This window comes from Alnus glutinosa, chromosome 11, assembly GCF_958979055.1.
Source record: "Alnus glutinosa chromosome 11, dhAlnGlut1.1, whole genome shotgun sequence".
NCBI lineage: Eukaryota > Viridiplantae > Streptophyta > Magnoliopsida > Fagales > Betulaceae > Alnus > Alnus glutinosa.
This window is the reverse complement of record NC_084896.1, coordinates 23,087,113-23,105,525: the sequence shown is the minus strand read 5'-3', so window position 1 is coordinate 23,105,525 and position 18,413 is coordinate 23,087,113. Positions and strand designations below refer to the sequence as shown.

The window sequence follows — 18,413 nt, the reverse complement described above, 5'->3', positions numbered from 1 at the left end:
CTAATTATCATCAATCCATCATCAGTGTCGACGTTGATTATACACTATTAGTGTCGACATATGTCGACACTAATGCTATATGTGGCCGACGCTAAAACTTGTAACACATATATCACAAGTCGGCACTGATAAGTAGTCGACGCTAATAGTCTATCATCAGCGTCGACTCTTGTGGATGCTGATACCTTAAAAATAATTTCTTTAAAAAAAGTTAATAGGCTATTAGCGTCGACCCCTAATAGCCTAAATTTTTTTTAAAAATAAAAATTATAATAGGCCATTAGCGTCGACATAGTCAACGCTAATATCCTAAAAAAAAAATTAAATTTTTTTTTAATGACATTAGCGTCGACTGGGTCAAGGCTAATACCCTAAAAGTTAAATATATATATATATATATAATAAGCAAATCATCATCAGAAGGAAATTAAGGATACTACCTTAAATCTAGTACGGTAGTACCCTCACAATCACACAGGTGCACATTACTCCCTAAATAGGACATTACAAAACAAATAGTCCCCACAATTACCATACACCAGTACTAAACCAACCCAAAACACAGTATCCACTTAAGAAGAACCAGACTAGTCACAACCAAGCCTTTCCTATAGCTGATCATCATCCTGCCAAACAATGTGTCTCAGCTTATAATATGTTGATAATGTAAAAGAACATAGATTGTTTCTATGGCAATGGCAACAAAAGCATGGCAATGTCTGTTAATTGCCATTGCAATAAGAGCTCCATAGGAATATCCTTCCACTCATTGATCACACCACCTTCCATTTTCACTCCCCCTTTACCAATCCTACTTTCAACTAAGCATCATAAGCTTCTCAAACAGGGATGAAAAAGTTGGCATATTCTTTAAAATCCAACTTGGTATATATGATTCTTTTCAAATCTACTCCAATATGATAATTACAATAGAACATCTACATTTCATTTTTCTATAATTTTCAGTAGAACATTCCAAAAAGTTATGGCAAACAGTATGAAAACCAGCGACATAAACAAGCATCTGTTATTGAACTCCCTTAGAAGAGAGTTATGGAAACAAACCCTTTGTCCTCTTATTCCTTCCCACTTCTCCTCGTGCTCACGCTTTCTCTTCCACATCTCTTTTGTTTCTTCTTCATCCTTCTTCAATCTACCTTCCTCTTTCGATATCTACACGATCATGAGAATATGAAGCAAAAAATGAAAAGTCAATAGAAACAAGGAAATAACAGAGCTTTCAGCATACCCTCATCTGCATTTTTCTCCTTCGCCATTCTTGTAGTGTTAATATTTTTCGAACCTTCAATTTCAGCTCCTGCTGGAACTCCTCTGACTGTTCATACATATGCTCATATTTTCCCTTAAATACACCAAAGAGCATAATGCTAGGAGCGACCACCCCTCTTCCCCACCAATATATATACAAAAACCCACCGCAACCAATTAGAGGGGTTAAAAGAAAAGGCACCAAGACAAAACAATAAAATATAATACACTAACAATCATTAAGTTAAAAACATAGTAAAAAAACACCCAGCATGCTAAGAATGACCAGTAGTGGAAAGAAAATGGACCTCCTATATCCCAGTCAACTCATCCATAGTTACTTTAAAGCCAAAAGGTTGGATGTATTGACCTACAAAAATAGCTGAAATGACATCTCCTCCCCCTATTAAACAAGGTAAAGGGTGAACCCATAGATTCAAGACCCAATGGCTGCTTGTATAACTTACCAATAAAAAATAGGGTTAAGTACTTCTCTAATTCTTGAATTTTGGAAACTTTATTTTTTAGTTTCTGAGTTTCAATTTGCATCACAGATGATACCTCAGTTTTAGGAAATAACCAAATAAGTACCTCGGTTAACTTCTCCGTCAAAAAACTAACGGACCGCCATGTGTCAACTTCAGAGGTTGACACGTGGCACTATATAAAAAAATTAAAAATTAAAAATCTTTAAAAATGAATTAAAAAATAATAATATTAAAAAAATTGAAAAAAAAAAAAAAAAAAAAAAGGGCCACCCCCTTGGCCGGTATAGGGGGTGGTCCGGCCACCCCCAAGGGGCCAAAACCGATCTTGAATTTTTTTTTTTTTTTTTTTTTTTTTATTTGTCAAGGGGTCCCCAGACCGGCCAAGGGGGTGGCCGGCCACCCCATGGTTGCTAAGGGGGTGGCAGCCACCCCCTTTTTTTTTCAAATTTTTTTCAAATTTTTTTTTTTAATTTATTTTTTAATATTATTTTTTTTAATTCATTTTTAAAGATTTTTAATTTTTAATTTTTTTTATATAGTGCCACGTGTCAACCTATGAGGTTGACACGTGGCGATCTGTTAGTTTTTGAACGGAGAAGTTAACCGAGGTACTTATTCAGTCATTTCTCAAAATTGAAGTATCATCTGTGATGCAAATTGAAACTCAGGGACTAAAATATAAAATTTCTAAAATTTATGGACTAAAAATGTGTTTAACCCTAAAAAATAATTACTAGAATAAGAAACAAACCAAAAAGAGTTCAAATGTTAATGTGTGAAAAGTTAAGATCGAGATGGCAGATGTGACGTCTTTGAAAATTTAGTATGCAGGCCCAAAAGCACTTCCAATTAAGTAAAACACCGGTTTTTGGTGGCACTAGAATATCATAGCCATGCATTATGAACCATTTATTAGGCTCATGATACAGATAATATGCAAAAAACAACAAACTTGTAATAGCTCCAGTACGAGGTCACCAACATTAATTATTCATGATACTAAAGGAATATGGGTTGTCCCTTAGTTGTTTGGGACAGCTTAGTTAGTGGCGTCTATTAATTTCTTTAAATTAGTGATTGTTAAGAACCTAATCAGTGTAACTGAAGTTATTAGATGCTTTTAATTTTTATGGTTTTTATGAGTTTAAAAACCCAGAGATTGAAATGGCATTTAACCCAAAAATTAAAACCTAAAAATTAAAAATTTAAAAAATAAAAATTTACGAATAATATAAAAAAGAAGTATTTTTTTTTCTATAGGTTTCATTTTTTATTATTTTTTTTATAAAATAAATAAATAAATAAAAAGTTTAATAGGTTTATATGATTTCTTTTTTATTTTTTTGTGATACAAGGTCATAAGCGTCGACCCCAGAGTCGACGCTAATGACCTATTATCAGCATCGACGCTGATAACCTATTATTAGCGTCGACTTTTAGGTTGACGCTGATACTTTTCAATTTTTTCAAAAAAAAAACTCTTTTATTTTATTTTATTTTTTTATTATTATTTTTTTTATACAAGGTCATTAGAGTCGACACAAATGACCTATTATCAACGTCGACACATATAAGTCAACACTAATAACCTATTATCAGCGTCGACTAAAAAGTCGACGCTAATACTTTTCAATTTTTTCAAAAAAATATTAATTTGTTTATATAGGGTCATTAGCATCAACTCTAGAGTTGACGCTAATGACTTATTATCAGCGTAGACAACTAATAGTCGACGCTGAAAATAGGTTATTAGCGTCGACCTTTGCTTTGCCTTTGCTAACAGCATTTTGTAGCTGCTCTTGTTCTCTTGATGGGCCAGATCATTTATTTGTCACATTCCCGCCGGTTACTTTAATTTGTTACTTGTTTATCTTAGCATTGTTTTATGTCTATTTTGAAGCTGTTGTTTCGGTTGCCCACCCATTTTCGATTTTTAGTTGTTGTAATTAAGTTTTCCATTCCCCATATTTGAAAAGGAAAAAAAAAAAAGAGAATGGTTTCATGTTAATTTAATTGCATAAAATAATCATAATTCTCTAAAACTAGAGTTTTTGGTGATCTAGTGGTTACATCATTCTAAAAGTTTAAGTTGAGTGCAAACATTTTTTAGGACTATGCATGTGCGCTAAAGTTTGAGCTTTATCTAACCCTTGTAAAGAGGACGCTTTGAATGTCCTAGAGATGTAGTTGGGGCAAAGCTCTGAATACCTCGGTTATGAAGAAAAAAATAAAGAGTTTAACTTGAGAGAAAATGTGAATTTAATTATTTAATTAATATTTTTTTATATATATAAATATATTAAATTGTTGTTTATTTTAAAAGTTTAATTTACTGAAAAAATATTAAACGTAATTATTTAATTAATATTTCTAGCTCCTTAATAGATGGAGTCTCGTACTCGATAACAATATTATAATATATAGCACGGTAAATAACCATTGAGTTGGCAATTGAGCTGGTGATCGATCCGCGTGCAAGCCAATGGAGAAGCACTTTTCTTTTCAAGTTGAATGAATGATAAATTCAAATGAATTTAATCATTTAAATAGATTAGCACTAATTGAATAATTTTTTTTTTAAAAAAAAAAAAACCAATTGGTTAAAGATAAAGGTGATTAAAAATCTCCTTGCATTGTGGAAGAAAGTTAAGATTAAATCCATCTATATTCTGGATAATTATTTAAGAGTTGCAGATATATATTATCTATTAACTGATTTTTTATTTTTATTTTTTTTTTAAAAAAAAAATAATAAAGAACTTGAATAATATATGTTACGAGAATTTGAAAAGGATCTTGTAATTGGTCGTTGAACAGGAAAATCAGCAGGATTTCTCCTACGTGCTTTTCCTATGACGAACGTTAAAGTCGTTAGAGCCTTAGATGGACCTTAAACCTCATAAAGTCGTTAGAAGGACTTTAAGTCTTTAAACTTCACAAGTGTTGATTTATCTTAATAATTCTCCCCCACTTTATTGCAAAACTCAAGCTTAAATAAAGGTTACAACTGACTTGATTTAGGGTTAGGAATTGTAACCCTAACCTGAATAGACTAGGAGGTGTGAGACTCCTTTTTAAGGAAATAACTTGCATGGAAAATATAAAGACTACATGGAAATAATATTAATGCACCGCAACCTACAAGAACTCCTATATGGAATTAATTTCTCCCATCCGTTGCTGGCAACCCATATAAGCTAAGGAAAATACTACTACAGTCAATGAGAACTTAGATGGAAACATGACTCTTCTTGGAAATAAAATAAGGACTAATTAATACGATTGGTAGAGATTTATTCCAAAAAGAGAGAGAATCGTAACAATATATGCGCTTCACCTTCAAGTGCATATATGTGCATATATAATACATTTGAGTAAAAGAAATTCACGATCAAGGATTTTTTATTATTTTTTTAAAAAATAAATAAATATCTCAGCATCATACGATGACGGTGTCTCTTCCAGTTCAGATCAACAGAAAGAGTTGCAGTTATACCACAACATTAGGATTCAGAAGTAGGGTTATTGTCAAAGAACTCTGCAGAGGAATTGTCATCGAGCTCTACTTCTTCAAGACTGCTAACAGAGTTGTTGTTGAAGTACTTTAGAAGACTTGCATCATGGGTTATCATCAGAGTAGGACTCCTGCAGATAAAGAAATTGTATTAGCATTAAAACAGAAGTAAACGTGTAATAGGATTGCTGCTTTGTTTTTCATTAGTAGTAAATATCTAGTAGGAGTTATGTTTTGGTTTGGAATTATAGTTTGACGTAAACTTGTATAACCTTTTCTCTATAAATTAATGATCAGAATGAATCAGATGCAATTATTCCGCCAATCTCTATCTTAGAGTTATTTCTTTGAGTACGACGGGTCCCTAGAATTTTCCGGTGCTGAAACGATGGGGGTGGATGATGGGTCGGTTCCAATGGTGAAGAAGTTTTCGGAGCGTCGTTTTTTGAGGAGGGTGCTGGGCGACTATGATGGTGACCACAAGCTTTTGGTGATCGCAGTTCACGCGGTTCTTTTGGAGTCCGGTTTCGTCGGATTCGATTCAGTCTCGGGCATGCAGGTTGACCGGATTCATCTTGCGAATGACGCTTTTACGGTGTCGCTCAGGTATACTCTGCCTGAGCTTCTAGGATATGGGGGCTATTGTAATTTCTGTAATGTGGTTGAAAGTGTTGTTTTGAAGTTTCAGAATTTAGGGCACTTGGTCACTATCTACGGGTGTTTGGCTAAGGGCGGGTCGGGGTTGTATCGGGTGTGTTTGAATGAGAATCGGCTTGTGCCGGCAATCGGTTTAGCTAATAGGGACGAAGAAAATGAAAGTGAGATTTTTGAGTTTTGGAAGATGGTGAAGGATGGGCTCGTATTGCCACTTTTGATTGATCTTTGTGAAAAGACTGGTCTCGGCCTTCCACCGTGCTTTATGCGCCTCCCGGCAGATCTTAAACTTAAGATTTTGGAATCTCTTCACGGTCCCGATCTCGCAAAGGTGGGATGCGTGTGCTCCGAATTGAGGTATTTGTCTTCACGTGATGAGTTGTGGAAACAGAAATTTGATGAGGAGTTTGGACGAGCGGCGGGAGCGCAGGGAATTGGTCAATGGAAAGCTAGGTTTGCTTCGTTTTGGGAGAGCAGCAAGAAGAGGAAGACGGAAGCTGGCCGGTATAGAGGCTTTCTTCGGAGGCATTTTCTCATCCAGGAGAATCCATTTGGCGCTCCTATGGTGGGCGGAGATCATGACCGAATGCCGGGTCTTGCCTTAGCTTCTCCTTTCGGAAGATCCAGAGGGATTCAGTGGCTTCGACTAGGAGGATCCAATGTCTAGTGGTCCGGTGCTGCAACTGAATCCTGGGATTTAACCAGAAGTCTTTTTTATGTATATAAATAAGTCTCACGTTCGACATACCAATAGAATGAGGGGTCACAGGAGGACAGTTGAATGCTTTGAAAGTTGCTGCTGGTTTTGACGTTTATAGGGAGGAGCTCAGGTTTCGTTATTGTGGGTAGTGTTTATGACTTTACTTTTGGAAGAATTGAAAGTTTTGTTTCTTAGTAGTGGTATTTTTAAGTGCAGTTTTGTTCTTGTTTTACTGCTATCAAATTGATTATTGAGCTTGATTCTGTTAAAATAAAAGTTTTACCCACTTAAGTTTTTACCAAATGGGTATGGTTGAACTGACAAGATTATATGCTTTTTAATACTGGGTAGTGAAGATAAAGAAAAAAGAGAAGGATTTGTGGTTGTTTTAGTAGTGAAAACCTTAAACCGTTTATGGTTGTTGCTAATGAATGAGGCCATTGCACTCACTCATTGAGAGCTCAGCATGTATGTGCTTTGTTCAGGGTTTTGGGAAACCATTGTCCGGCAATCAAATTATGTTTTGGACCCTCGCAGTCGCAGAGATCTACACTGCCAACAATATTTTATGTGGGTATACAAAACGTAGAGATTTATGTGTTGCTCACAAATTGTTCGACGAAATGCCCCCCCGAGACAGATTTATGGGGCTGAAACATGTGTTTCTTTTTTGGGCCAAATTTGATGCGGCTGTTGAAGCCCTGTCTCGGGTTTGACACATTTTTCGCAGCTGATGTTCGGTGTTTTGGAGATGGGGGCATTTTTATTGGAAATTTGAGGAGACCCATTAGCGAGGTCATTCACATACTGAAGAAGAAGCTATCTGAAGCAGCGGGGAGGGAGGTAGTTTTATGGTTCATCGAAGAGAAAACAAAAGACATTCTTAAACTTTTTGGGCTTATATCTTCTCTGTTTCTGGCCATTCTTTGTAGCTGTATAAATATTTTCTTAAACTCTGTCCTGGAATAGTGGCGTGACTACCTGATAATTGTGAATAATACAGCAGAAGGCCATGCTCAGTTTAAATTGTTTTCATCACAGACATATGACAGTAATTTTTGGGCTCAAAATTTAAATCATATAGTAAAGGTGTGCGTGCGTTATTGCAACCATGTGACTGTCGGTTTGAGTCCTGAAGTGGTCGAAGGCCATTGTTTTGGTAGCAATGAGGTCTTCAAAAACTTTAAAATATTTTTTGGTTAGTCATACATTAGAACTGAAAACATGATCTGGTATCTGCCTTGAACCACACTTTATCTAGCCTTCACGTAACAGGATTCAGATGACAGATATTGATGCCACTAACAGAAACCACTATTTCTAGTCTTCTAGAGTATATGCATAAACATCGGCATGCAAAAATACAAGCTCTTCTTCAACAATATGAGCTTGGTAAGTGTTTGAAGACCACAATAAAAATATGATTTGAAAAGGAGTCCACGACCACTATACAGTCTATACAGTAGAGATTGGAGAATATAGATTTGAAAAGGAGTCCACTACCACTATACAGTCTATACAGTAGAGATTAGAGAATATAGTTTTGAAAATGTGTCGTTTTGAGAGAGAGAGAGAGATTGACCTACCTATACCAACGGCCGACGGTAGAAGTTGAAGAGTGAAGATTGCTTCAGCACAGAGGAGTCGATGCACAAATTGTGTGGAAGATGAGTGATGGCCGACGGTCACAATTTTAAAGAGTGAAGAACCCATTTGATTTCAAACCCTAAATCGTATAAGAAATCAAATAATTGGCCAAAATTAGAAAGAATCAGTGAATCACACTTGACCTTCGGATGGATGGGATGCGCTGCTCTGGTTTAAGGGTTTCTTGTCGTGAGTTGTGACTCTTAGGGTTTTTTGGGGGAAAATCTCAAAATCTGATGGTATGAGTAAAGAGGGATGCGGGGCGAGTCTACAGGTGGGAAAAATATTAATACCGCAACCCGCCCTAAAAATTACAGATTACATGATTCAGGATCTCCAATTTTAAAAGAATGCTTTATATTCATTCTTCACAAGTCGGGTCAGTGCAGACCGGTTCGATTTCACAGGTATGGGTGAGTTCTGCCCACTCCTAACCCTAAGACACAACTCCTAACCACCTTACACACGTGATAAGGTGGTCCTCCCCCAGCTAGCTTTATGGTTTTTTTCTTTAAAAAATAAAAATAAAAATAAAATAAAATAAAGGTTGTCATGTAAGCAAAGTGGTCAGGAGTTGTATCTTGGAATGACAATGTATCATATCTCCTCAAAATAACATCCAATTTGCAGGGTCCTCTCGAACTAAAGAATGCGTCAATCTTCGTCCATAGTTTCAAACTACCAAACTCATCCCTACTGCCACCTTATCCAGCAGCCATTCATGGCCACTATTCAGCTGCAAACGGCGACCCAGAGGGGTCGCCGTTTACCCAGAAACCTCTGGTGACATGGCCTCTCTCACACGGATCGACGCCGGCCAAGACGGGTCGGCGCCTACTGTATTCGGCAAAGACCCACGCAGCCTTATGCGGGTTTTAGCCAATGCTGGAAATGAGAAGCTATTGGCCGGAGTTCATGGTGGGATCATCTCCTTGGCTATCATCTGTTGAGATGCAGAGGAGAAGGAAGAAAAAAAAAAAACAGCAAAACAATATTTACAATGCAAGTGTACAGTAGGTTTCAAGGCAAAATAGGTTTTACCGTGTGCAAGTTGAGGGTTAGTGCTGAAGGTTTTCATGCTTTACTGCTAAAGCATTTACAAATGCAAAATTTCATGATTTACAGTTATTTCAAAACCTCTCACGCACAAGAAGCAAAACAAAAACCGTACGTGAACCAGAACAATAAACATAACGAATAAAATGTTAATTAAATTAAATAATTAGTGGAATTATAAATATTTCTAGCTATATCTTTGTTCAAGCGAAACAAAGAGAATTTTCTGCAACAACAAGAATTCTGAAAAATAAAGATTTCAGGGAATTCTTTTAACCTATGCCCATGAGTGTGCCAATAGATGGATGCATATGGCTCTTTATATAGGTAGGTCAGAGACCCTCATATTCATTAATTAGTTGATTTTTTGTAACACCCCGTATTTTAAAATATTGAATAAAATATCTTAAAATATGATTTAAGACCTAGTAATAAGGTAAAAGAACATTTAGAAGCAATTATAGTTTTAATTTGATAAAAATTCAAACGGACCTTAAATTTTGAAATAACAAAAATAGGGTTAAACAAACTCCATTTTGGTCGATTCAAAAGTCAGAACGCTTGTCTCGAAGTCCTCTAGCTACCCTCTGAATTTCATAATTTTTGGATTCCGTTTAGAGTGCGAAAACATTTGTGAAATATAACACTCTTGATTTGGACGAAAATAGAATATTAGTAATTTGTGGGCCCATTTTATTTCTTCGTGAGTCCAGCCCACACGTACAGCCCAGACAAAAACGTTGAAGACCCACCTTAGACAAAGAACCTGGCCCAACGTAATCAAAAGGAAAGACAAAGAATTCAATTAGAAAATTAGCTCAGTTAGAAGCCAACGTTTGGTTAGTTGTAGATACGAGATATTTGGCGCTTAATGATTACTTCCTATTCCTCTACATGCCTTGTCATAGCAGCTCAAGGCCCAGATGGCTCATTCTCAACCGTGGATCAGGTTCCACTCAATACATCCAGCCGTTCAAGCTTACCCGAAGAGATACAGCCCCCCTTCTTTCATCTCTCATTTCTTCTTCCTTCTTGGATCCTTGACAATGCAACACTCACCTAAACTTGCTGCCCAAGGAGGAGTCCCCAACCATTGGATGAGCTTTGATCCAAGCCATCCCAGCCATCCAAATCAGTATAAAGGAAGGTTCACCCTCTCTTCAATTCACGCCCAACGACCTTCTTCTTCCTTCTTATTTTCTGCACCTCTTCTCAATTTGTCTCAAAAACTCTCTCTCGATTCTCTTGCTTCATTTCTTGTTTTCTCTCTCTCTCTTTGGTTCTCAATCGGTCAGCACAAGAAGCAGTAGTCTCTCTTTTCCGTTTGGTAAGTTCTCTCTAACTATACCTTTCGTGTTTCTCTGTGGATAAGAAAAGAGATTGAGCAGAAGAAAGAGAAGATAAGGAAAAGAAAAAGAAATAAAAGAAAATGGTCCAGAATATCTCTTTGTACGTGTGTGTTGAAGAAGGAAGCTAAGAAAGAAAAGGGACAAAAGCAAGAAGTGTCTAGTAAAGGGCATAAAAGGAAAAGGACAAGAAAAGAACATAAAAGGACCCACTTTTTTTCTCTCTCGTAGGTATTTTGGTAAGTTTAAGTTTTATGAATTTTATATATTTTATTATTATAAATTATAAAAGTGTTTTAATGTGTTTTAAGTTATGTTTTAACATGATATTTCAAGCAGCGTATTTAATTAATGAATCACGTCGTTATAATGCCCGAGTAAAAATCACTATTTTACAAAAGCGCTATTACGCAACCCAAATGCTTTTAAAGTATTTTTAAGCATTAGTTACACTAATGCCGTTATTCTACCCAAATTTTATAAGATTAAAATAAAGATTATTAATATTGTACTGCTTATGTACTTTTAAAATATAAAACCTATTAATTATATTAATGGAGTCACTAAGTCGATTTGGTACAAAAATAGATAAAAGCTTTTATAATACCGTTTTTACTTGAAGAGTATTTTAGTCCTTAATTAATAAATTTCGTAATAATGACCACACAAAATACGTGGTAATATAATTAGCCTATTTTATGCCGTTATAATATCTAAGCAACATTAAAAATTGTGTTAAGTGGTTTAAAAGTCGAAAGTGATAAAATGTTAAAATAGGTTCTTAGTATTTTATACTAATATATTATCAAATGTATATAACTGTGCAGTCATTATTCCTGTGGATATCTCTTTGTAGTAGAGAATTGTGAGTATTTCTTATTCACTGAGAGTGATGCTGAATTTCCATAATGTTATGATTTCTGCTTTATTTGATTGGTTGCGCATGTGGAATTTGCATATTTTGTTATTTTAATTATAAAAGAGTTGAGAGTGACGTCTGCCAACGGACCAGGGAGTGACGTCTGCCTGTGCCAAAAAAATAATAATTATTAGAGGAGTGACGTCTCCTTAGATAAATTGTTAGAGGAGTAACGTCTCCTTAGAACTCGCTAAACGGGAGTGACGTCTCCTATCATTCGCTAAACGGGAGTAACGTCTCCTATAATACGTTAGACAAGAGTTACGTCTCTTAGATTTTATATACTGGAGTGATGTCTCCTTAAATCTATTTGTTAGAGTTACGTCTCTATAAGGTGAATGCTAGAAGAAAATGGTTATTTAAATAAATAAGACTCTGCATATAAAACTGTCATTTTATTATGTCATTGCATTGTGTTCTTTATTTCTAATAAATCAGCAATCATATTATTATCGAAAATAGTGGACTCACTAGGTATTTTTGTATTATTATTTCTCTCAATATTATATATTAATACAGGTTATGAAGAGGAGGAGTATCAGGATTGTCCAGACCTTTAGGTGATCTTGATGGCAGTATCTGAGACTAGGATGCCTCCCATTTTTGTAGACTAATATGTTTAGTCCATTATTATAATATTCGGAGAATAATATTTATATTTTTTTTTGTATGTATTAATGATGCCATGAATATAATGTTTGTAAATTATCTATGTCATACATGGCACAAATACTATTTTAATGTGTAATTATTCAATTACACTTTTTATATATATTTTGAAGTATTTTGTTAGAAGCTCTGATGTGTTAATATTAAGAAAAAAAAAATATTTCGCTGCCAATTTATAACTCTGATGATGTCGTAATGTCACGTGAAAATTGAAATTTTCACTTACGTCTTTTTGTAAAAGGCGAGGTGTTACATTTTTCTCCTTCCATTAAGAAATTAAATCAAAAATTCATAAATATAAAAACCGTTTTTATCGTGTAACATAATGTGGAATAAATCCTATTAAACCCATTAAATAATTACCGTTCTAGTAATTATTTAATCGTTACAACAAATTAAATGTAACATATAGACATGTATGTAATTTTTTACCGAACCAATATAGGGTAACTGCTGAGAAGTTTAACAAAATACTTTTAATATTTGAAACTTCTTTCCTTAAAAAAAAAAAAATTAAAAAAAAAAAAGAAAAAAAAAAGGTATTTGAAACTTCTTAACAAAATACTTTTAGTTGATGATTTAGTTGATTGCGTTAAGTTTTTAATGAAGAATTTTGTTTTAGATTATATTCATTACAAATAAATAAATAAATGTTTAGTTTGCTAAGTATATTTTTAGAATATTCAAAATTATATGGGTTTTATTTGTATCAAAATGTAATAGATACCACACCAATAATACCACAACAACTTCCTTACCGACACCTATAAAATTAACCACAATCTTGCAGGTAGATGTGTGAATCCACAACTCAGCCAGTAAAAACATTTTGACTTTAATGTGTGTGATGCAAAGCCCTCTTTCATTTGAAAATCTAACTAGTGTTTACTAAACAATCGTTACTCAAGCATGGTTTTCACAAAAGGAGTTTATCAAATGTCCTAGTTGTTCTGCAAACCACATAGAATATAGAAGTTTTATACATATATAATAAAATCAAAACATCATTTGCTTTGCCTTATCTTACTACGTATATAACTTCATACCCCATATTATGAAGTAGTAAAATAGTTAATATAAAATGGTGATGTAAACCAGTAGTTATGAAAACTTAATGAGAGTAAAACACTTGCAGATATCAATGGAAACAATAGGATAAGAGTTTAACTCATTTCATAATTTCCTTAAATTTTTCCAAAATTATTACTTTATTCATAAAATTTTATAATTTTGTCTTAATCTCAAAATTAAAATCTATTTATTCCTGTTGGAAAAATAATCAGCTCCAAAGACATGTGAGCCAAGCCCATCGGGTCAGCCCAGCTAGATCAGACCTAAGTACAAGACCATTCGTTATCTCCAAAAAGACGCATATCTCGAGTATATCAAGATAAAACTTTTATCCCATCAAATATGGGATAGGATACCTAATAGTATGACATCAGACGAAGAGGTAATGTCCTACCCAGCTTGGACTCTACTGCCCAATTTGAATTCTATGAAGATAAGATTAAAGACTATGTGATTTAGGACTCAGACTCCTAATCAAATTATGCTCCAAGTATTCTAGCAGTTTTATAACTGTGAACTGTGAGCCTATAAATAAGACCACTACGCCAGATATTTTTTACACGCAGATTCTTTAAGCTCTGAGATTATTGATCCTCTCCAGAAAATAAATAGTTTGAACTGACTTAGGCATCGGAGTGGGGGTATGGTCGGCACCTCCGACGAGCCGTTTATTATTTTGCAGATTACGAGGAGAACGAATATCAAGGAAGGCGACGAATCACAAGGTAACACGTCACCGTACCGGAAACTGTACCAACAATTTGGCGCCGTCTGTGGGAACGAAGAATCGTTCTTACGAAAAAATAAATCCGCAACGGTGACTACGCGATCAAAATTAAATCTAAAAATCTCTCTTCGTCAATAGATAAAGATCTTCAAGATTAAAGGTGCAATCCGTGTAAAGATAAAACAAAAGAAAATCTGGAATGTGGGTTGGCACAGATCTCATGGCTATTTCACGATTTGGGCTTTCTCTGATCCCGATCAATCCACGGCTTTAGAAGAAATCGAGGATTAGAAGAATCCATGGAGACCCAGATTGGCATCCAACCAGCCACACCGAATTGTTGACTTACCTTCCTAAGGTAATGGAAAAACCATGATGCAAACAAGTCTCCTTCAGGTCAATAAATCCGTATTACCCTCGTCAACAAGAGAACACAAAGCAGTATGTTGCATGCTCAATTGACTCCATCTTACGGGTCGCACTCATGGGGACCTAGAACCTGCAACTTTCGACGATTTCCATAGATCAAAGAGAGAGGTACAGAGGCGTGAAAGGCTCGGTCTGTGGCCAGTAGACTTGAACCAGAATTCTGAGGTGGATCCATCCACCACGATGCGCAACTCAATCCCAAATTGAGCCACTAGATTCGAAAGATCTGGGGCCCACGATCCAAATAGCTAAAGGCTCGGTAAAGTGCAAACGATGGGTTCGGTCTCACTGGGATGTTGGAGCCCCGAACGATCTTGAGGATTCATCCTAGAAACTCGGATAGAGCCCAGTCCCAACTGTGATCCACAGGACGTCAAAGTGTTCTGGCACTTCGGGTTTTCGCCCAGTGGGACATTAGAGCTCTGAAAGATCGGAGAGATTTTCTACCGAGGACGACGTTTCTGGTGGTGGACGGAAGCCCAACGAAACAGTGATTGGCCGTGAGGATCCCCTGTTCATCTTGGGTCATGATGGGCTAGAAAGTACTAGTGGGTGAGCCGTTTCTTCTTTCACAGGAAATAGTTTTTGCCGAGATCTTGAGTCAAAACATCGAGACCGAGCATCTCGAATGCTTCAAACTCCACGGCCAACCACAAGCTCCTGCTTGCATTCACAGATCTGTCTGGCATTTGTCTTCATCGAGAGTCCAGGAGATGCAAAGCTCTGTACTTTATGAGGCAGAATTCTATTGATACAGTTTTCAGCATGGTGACGTGTCGGATGATGATTCTCTTGAAGATTCGCCTTGTTATTTATGATCTGCAGAATAATAAACACTGCGTCAGGGGGGTGCCGACGATCCCCCTCCGATGTCTAAGTCAGAAAATATTAATTATGAGCAAAGTAGTTTTTAGAAGCATAGAGTCTACCTTAATATCTGAAGAGACTCTAGTATTTATAGAGATTGAAGAGCAGTTAGGATTGTTCCCGGTTTGTGCGGGGATTGGTAGTTGAGGAAGACGTGGCCTCGGGCGCAAGGACATTTCGGGTTCCATGACCGCCTATCTCGGGCGCACGATCCTTTATGGGTAACATGTTGTTGGAGAAACTTTCGGGCGCACGATCTAATTATGTATCGTGCGACGTGTCCCTTAAATCTCGGGTAATCCAGAGATGTTCGCGGACTCAGGTGTTACGATGTATCCGGGTCGACTACCCGAGTCGGGTGGTCAGATGGTCGGGTCGGTTGAACTGGTTGGGCCCAAATGATTTTGATGGGCTTTAATAAACTAATATTTTCCCTAACAGTTACCTCCCAATTCTCTTATGTAAATTTTGTGCATAAGGGAATTTATGAACAATTAAGCGGCCTTAACTTACTGCGGATTCCAAAATTGAGTCGGCTGCATGTTACCGGGAAGGTTCCAATTTTTCAGTCGTTACTTCACCCGAAGAGTGTTGGTCCGGAGGCCTTTGGAAGTCATCTTTGGAAAAATCCCGTACTTTTTCAAATTCTAAATTTCAAATTTGCTCTCACATTCAAAATCTCGAATTTCATGATCGACTAACGTATGCAATAAGGTGCATTTAATGCGATTCAACGTCGGTTCGACTTTTGAGGCTCGGGACCAAGAACTGAGTGTTTCGAATTGACTGAGAAAGACTTGGGATCGGGAGCTCAAGGTTAGTTGAAAACAACGAGAAAAATTGCAAGGCCGGCATTTGACTGAGTTGTCTGACTTATTCTTGAGGGTGTTAATTATTTGATTTGACCGAGCTACCCCCCAGTGTTACTGAGGGACATGATCGAATGTGTGTTCCGAGCCGGTTGTGTTTCAACCCGAGGGAGACAGCACTTTGAAATTTGTTAGAACAGGACCCCTGAAATTTGTTAGAACAGATGTATATATAATGAATAATGATTAGTTTGCATACCTGAGTTGATAGATTGATGTCGAAACATATGTGGTTGTTGGCGTTGCAACACAGAAATAGCACTTTGAAAGCAGAATTGTTGTTGATTTGATCTGGTTTGAGTTGATTTGATCTGATCTGGTTTGAGTTGAACCAAGTCACCCCCCACTGTTACCGAGGGACATGATCGTGGTGTGTGTTCCGAGCCGGTTATGTTTCAAACCGAGGGAGACAACACTGAGTTGATCTGGTTTGAGTTGAACCGAGTCACCCCTGTGTTACCGAGGGACATGATCGGGTGTGTGTTCCAAGCCGGTTGTGTTTCAAACCGAGGGAGACAGCACTTCGAGTTGATCTGGTTTGAGTTGAACCGAGTCACCCCCCGTGTTACCGAGGGACATGATCGGGTGTGTGTTCCAAGCCGGTTGTGTTTCAAACCGAGGGAGACAGCACTTTGAGTTGATCTAGATTGAGTTGAACCGAGTCACCCCCCGTGTTATCGAGGGACATGACCGGGTGTGTGTTCTGAGTCAGCTGTATTTCAAACCGAGGGAGACAACATTTTGAGTTGATCTGGTTTGAGTTGATTTGATCTGGTTCTAGGCTTACAGCAGCTCTGGGCTTATGGTGGCCCGAAGCTTAAAGTGGCTTGGCTTCGTGCTCGGACGTACCGAGGCTTTTGCTCTGGATTGCCGAGTCTACTGGAGGCCATGATGAGGCTTTGCTCAAGATTGTCGAGGCTTTTGCTCGGGATTGCCAAGGCTTTTGTGCTCGATGCATGCCGTGGCTTATGTGTGCTCGATGCATGTCGAGGCTTATGTATGCTCGAGGTATGCCGAGACCTTTGCTCGAGGCGCGCGAGTCTTTGGTGCTCGAGTCATGCCGAGTCTGCTCGAGGCATGACGAGACTTTTGTCATTTTCTCCTCTTGAGCTTTTCAGTGGAGTTCCTCCCATCGTTGAGACATAGGATTCAAAATGGCTGTGGAGAAGCTTGACAGAGCATGGGTATGGTGAAGTTGCCTGGCCAAGTTTTGCTCACGAGCGAGCATTTTTTCTGAATTTTCTGATCTCGCTTGATAGAGACCTCTGGCCTGAAATATTAGCATCGCCTGTGTCTATACGGCACATATGTAGCAGAGCCTACCAGTTAACAATTTCTTAATGCAAAGTATGCAAAATTGCACTGAGATTCAATAATGCGACTTGATATGGCCCCGTTTAGTAATCCCTTCCCTTCCCTTATGGGAGAATTTTTTTTTTGAGTGTAAGTAAAAAGTGATTGATGTGATATAAAGTAGAAATAATTTATATGGAAAAGTAGAAAAATTTTGGATTGTTGTGGATTTTTTTTATTTAAATAATAATAAAAAATTGTTGATGTGATATAAAAAGTAAAAAAGGTTAAGAATGTTTTGAGTTGATTTTTTTGGGAAAAGTAAAAATAAGGGGAAAGGGGAGGGGAGGGGGTTATTAAACGAGGCCTATAGTCTTTTGTTTCACTTTTTTATTTCACTGGGTAGGTACCCCCCCAACTTTTATACTTGATGTGTAATCATTTTTTGCGGTGAGAAGTTAATTTTAAATTTCACTGATCAATGCATGAGATATATATTTGACTGTCTAAAAATTTATGAGTAAGCTAGCATAAACGAAAATGCAAAGAGTGAACTTCTCTCAATATTCTGATGAAGTTGTGCTTTGGCGCTTCTAGGAAGAGACCTTTGAAATATGCCATCGGATTGGACCCTCGGTCGAATTTGAGCCTTCGGGAAATTAGACCCTCGAAAAAATTGAACCCTACGAGAAAATTGGACCTTTGGTTGGATTTAAGCCTCGATCGAATTGCTCCCTTGGCTCGGGATGTTTCCACAACTTGGAATTTATCTTAGACTCAGTTTTTGTCCTCAGCTTAGATTGTAGCCTCGATTAGACCCTCGGTCAAATTGGACCTTAGGCTCGGAATGTATCTTTGGCTCGAATTTTACTCTTGGGTCGGGATTTTATCCTTG

The 18,413-nt window shown here is 37.0% G+C and overlaps 2 protein-coding genes across 2 annotated transcripts; one reads left to right on the top strand and one right to left on the bottom strand.

Annotated features, from left to right (window-relative positions):
- Positions 1–924: 924 nt before the first annotated feature.
- Positions 925–1,376, bottom strand: LOC133880991 (uncharacterized). The gene is made up of 2 exons (XM_062319960.1): positions 1,250–1,376; positions 925–1,173 (listed from the first exon to the last, which is right to left on the bottom strand). Exons 1-2 carry the CDS (start codon positions 1,346–1,348, stop codon positions 946–948), a joined length of 327 nt encoding a protein of 108 aa, XP_062175944.1. The 5' UTR covers positions 1,349–1,376; the 3' UTR covers positions 925–945.
- A 3,828-nt stretch (positions 1,377–5,204) lies between these two features.
- Positions 5,205–6,883, top strand: LOC133881013 (F-box protein SKIP22-like). The gene has a single exon (XM_062319981.1). The coding sequence runs from the start codon at positions 5,660–5,662 to the stop codon at positions 6,590–6,592; it is 933 nt and encodes a 310-aa protein (XP_062175965.1). The 5' UTR covers positions 5,205–5,659; the 3' UTR covers positions 6,593–6,883.
- Positions 6,884–18,413: the final 11,530 nt, after the last annotated feature.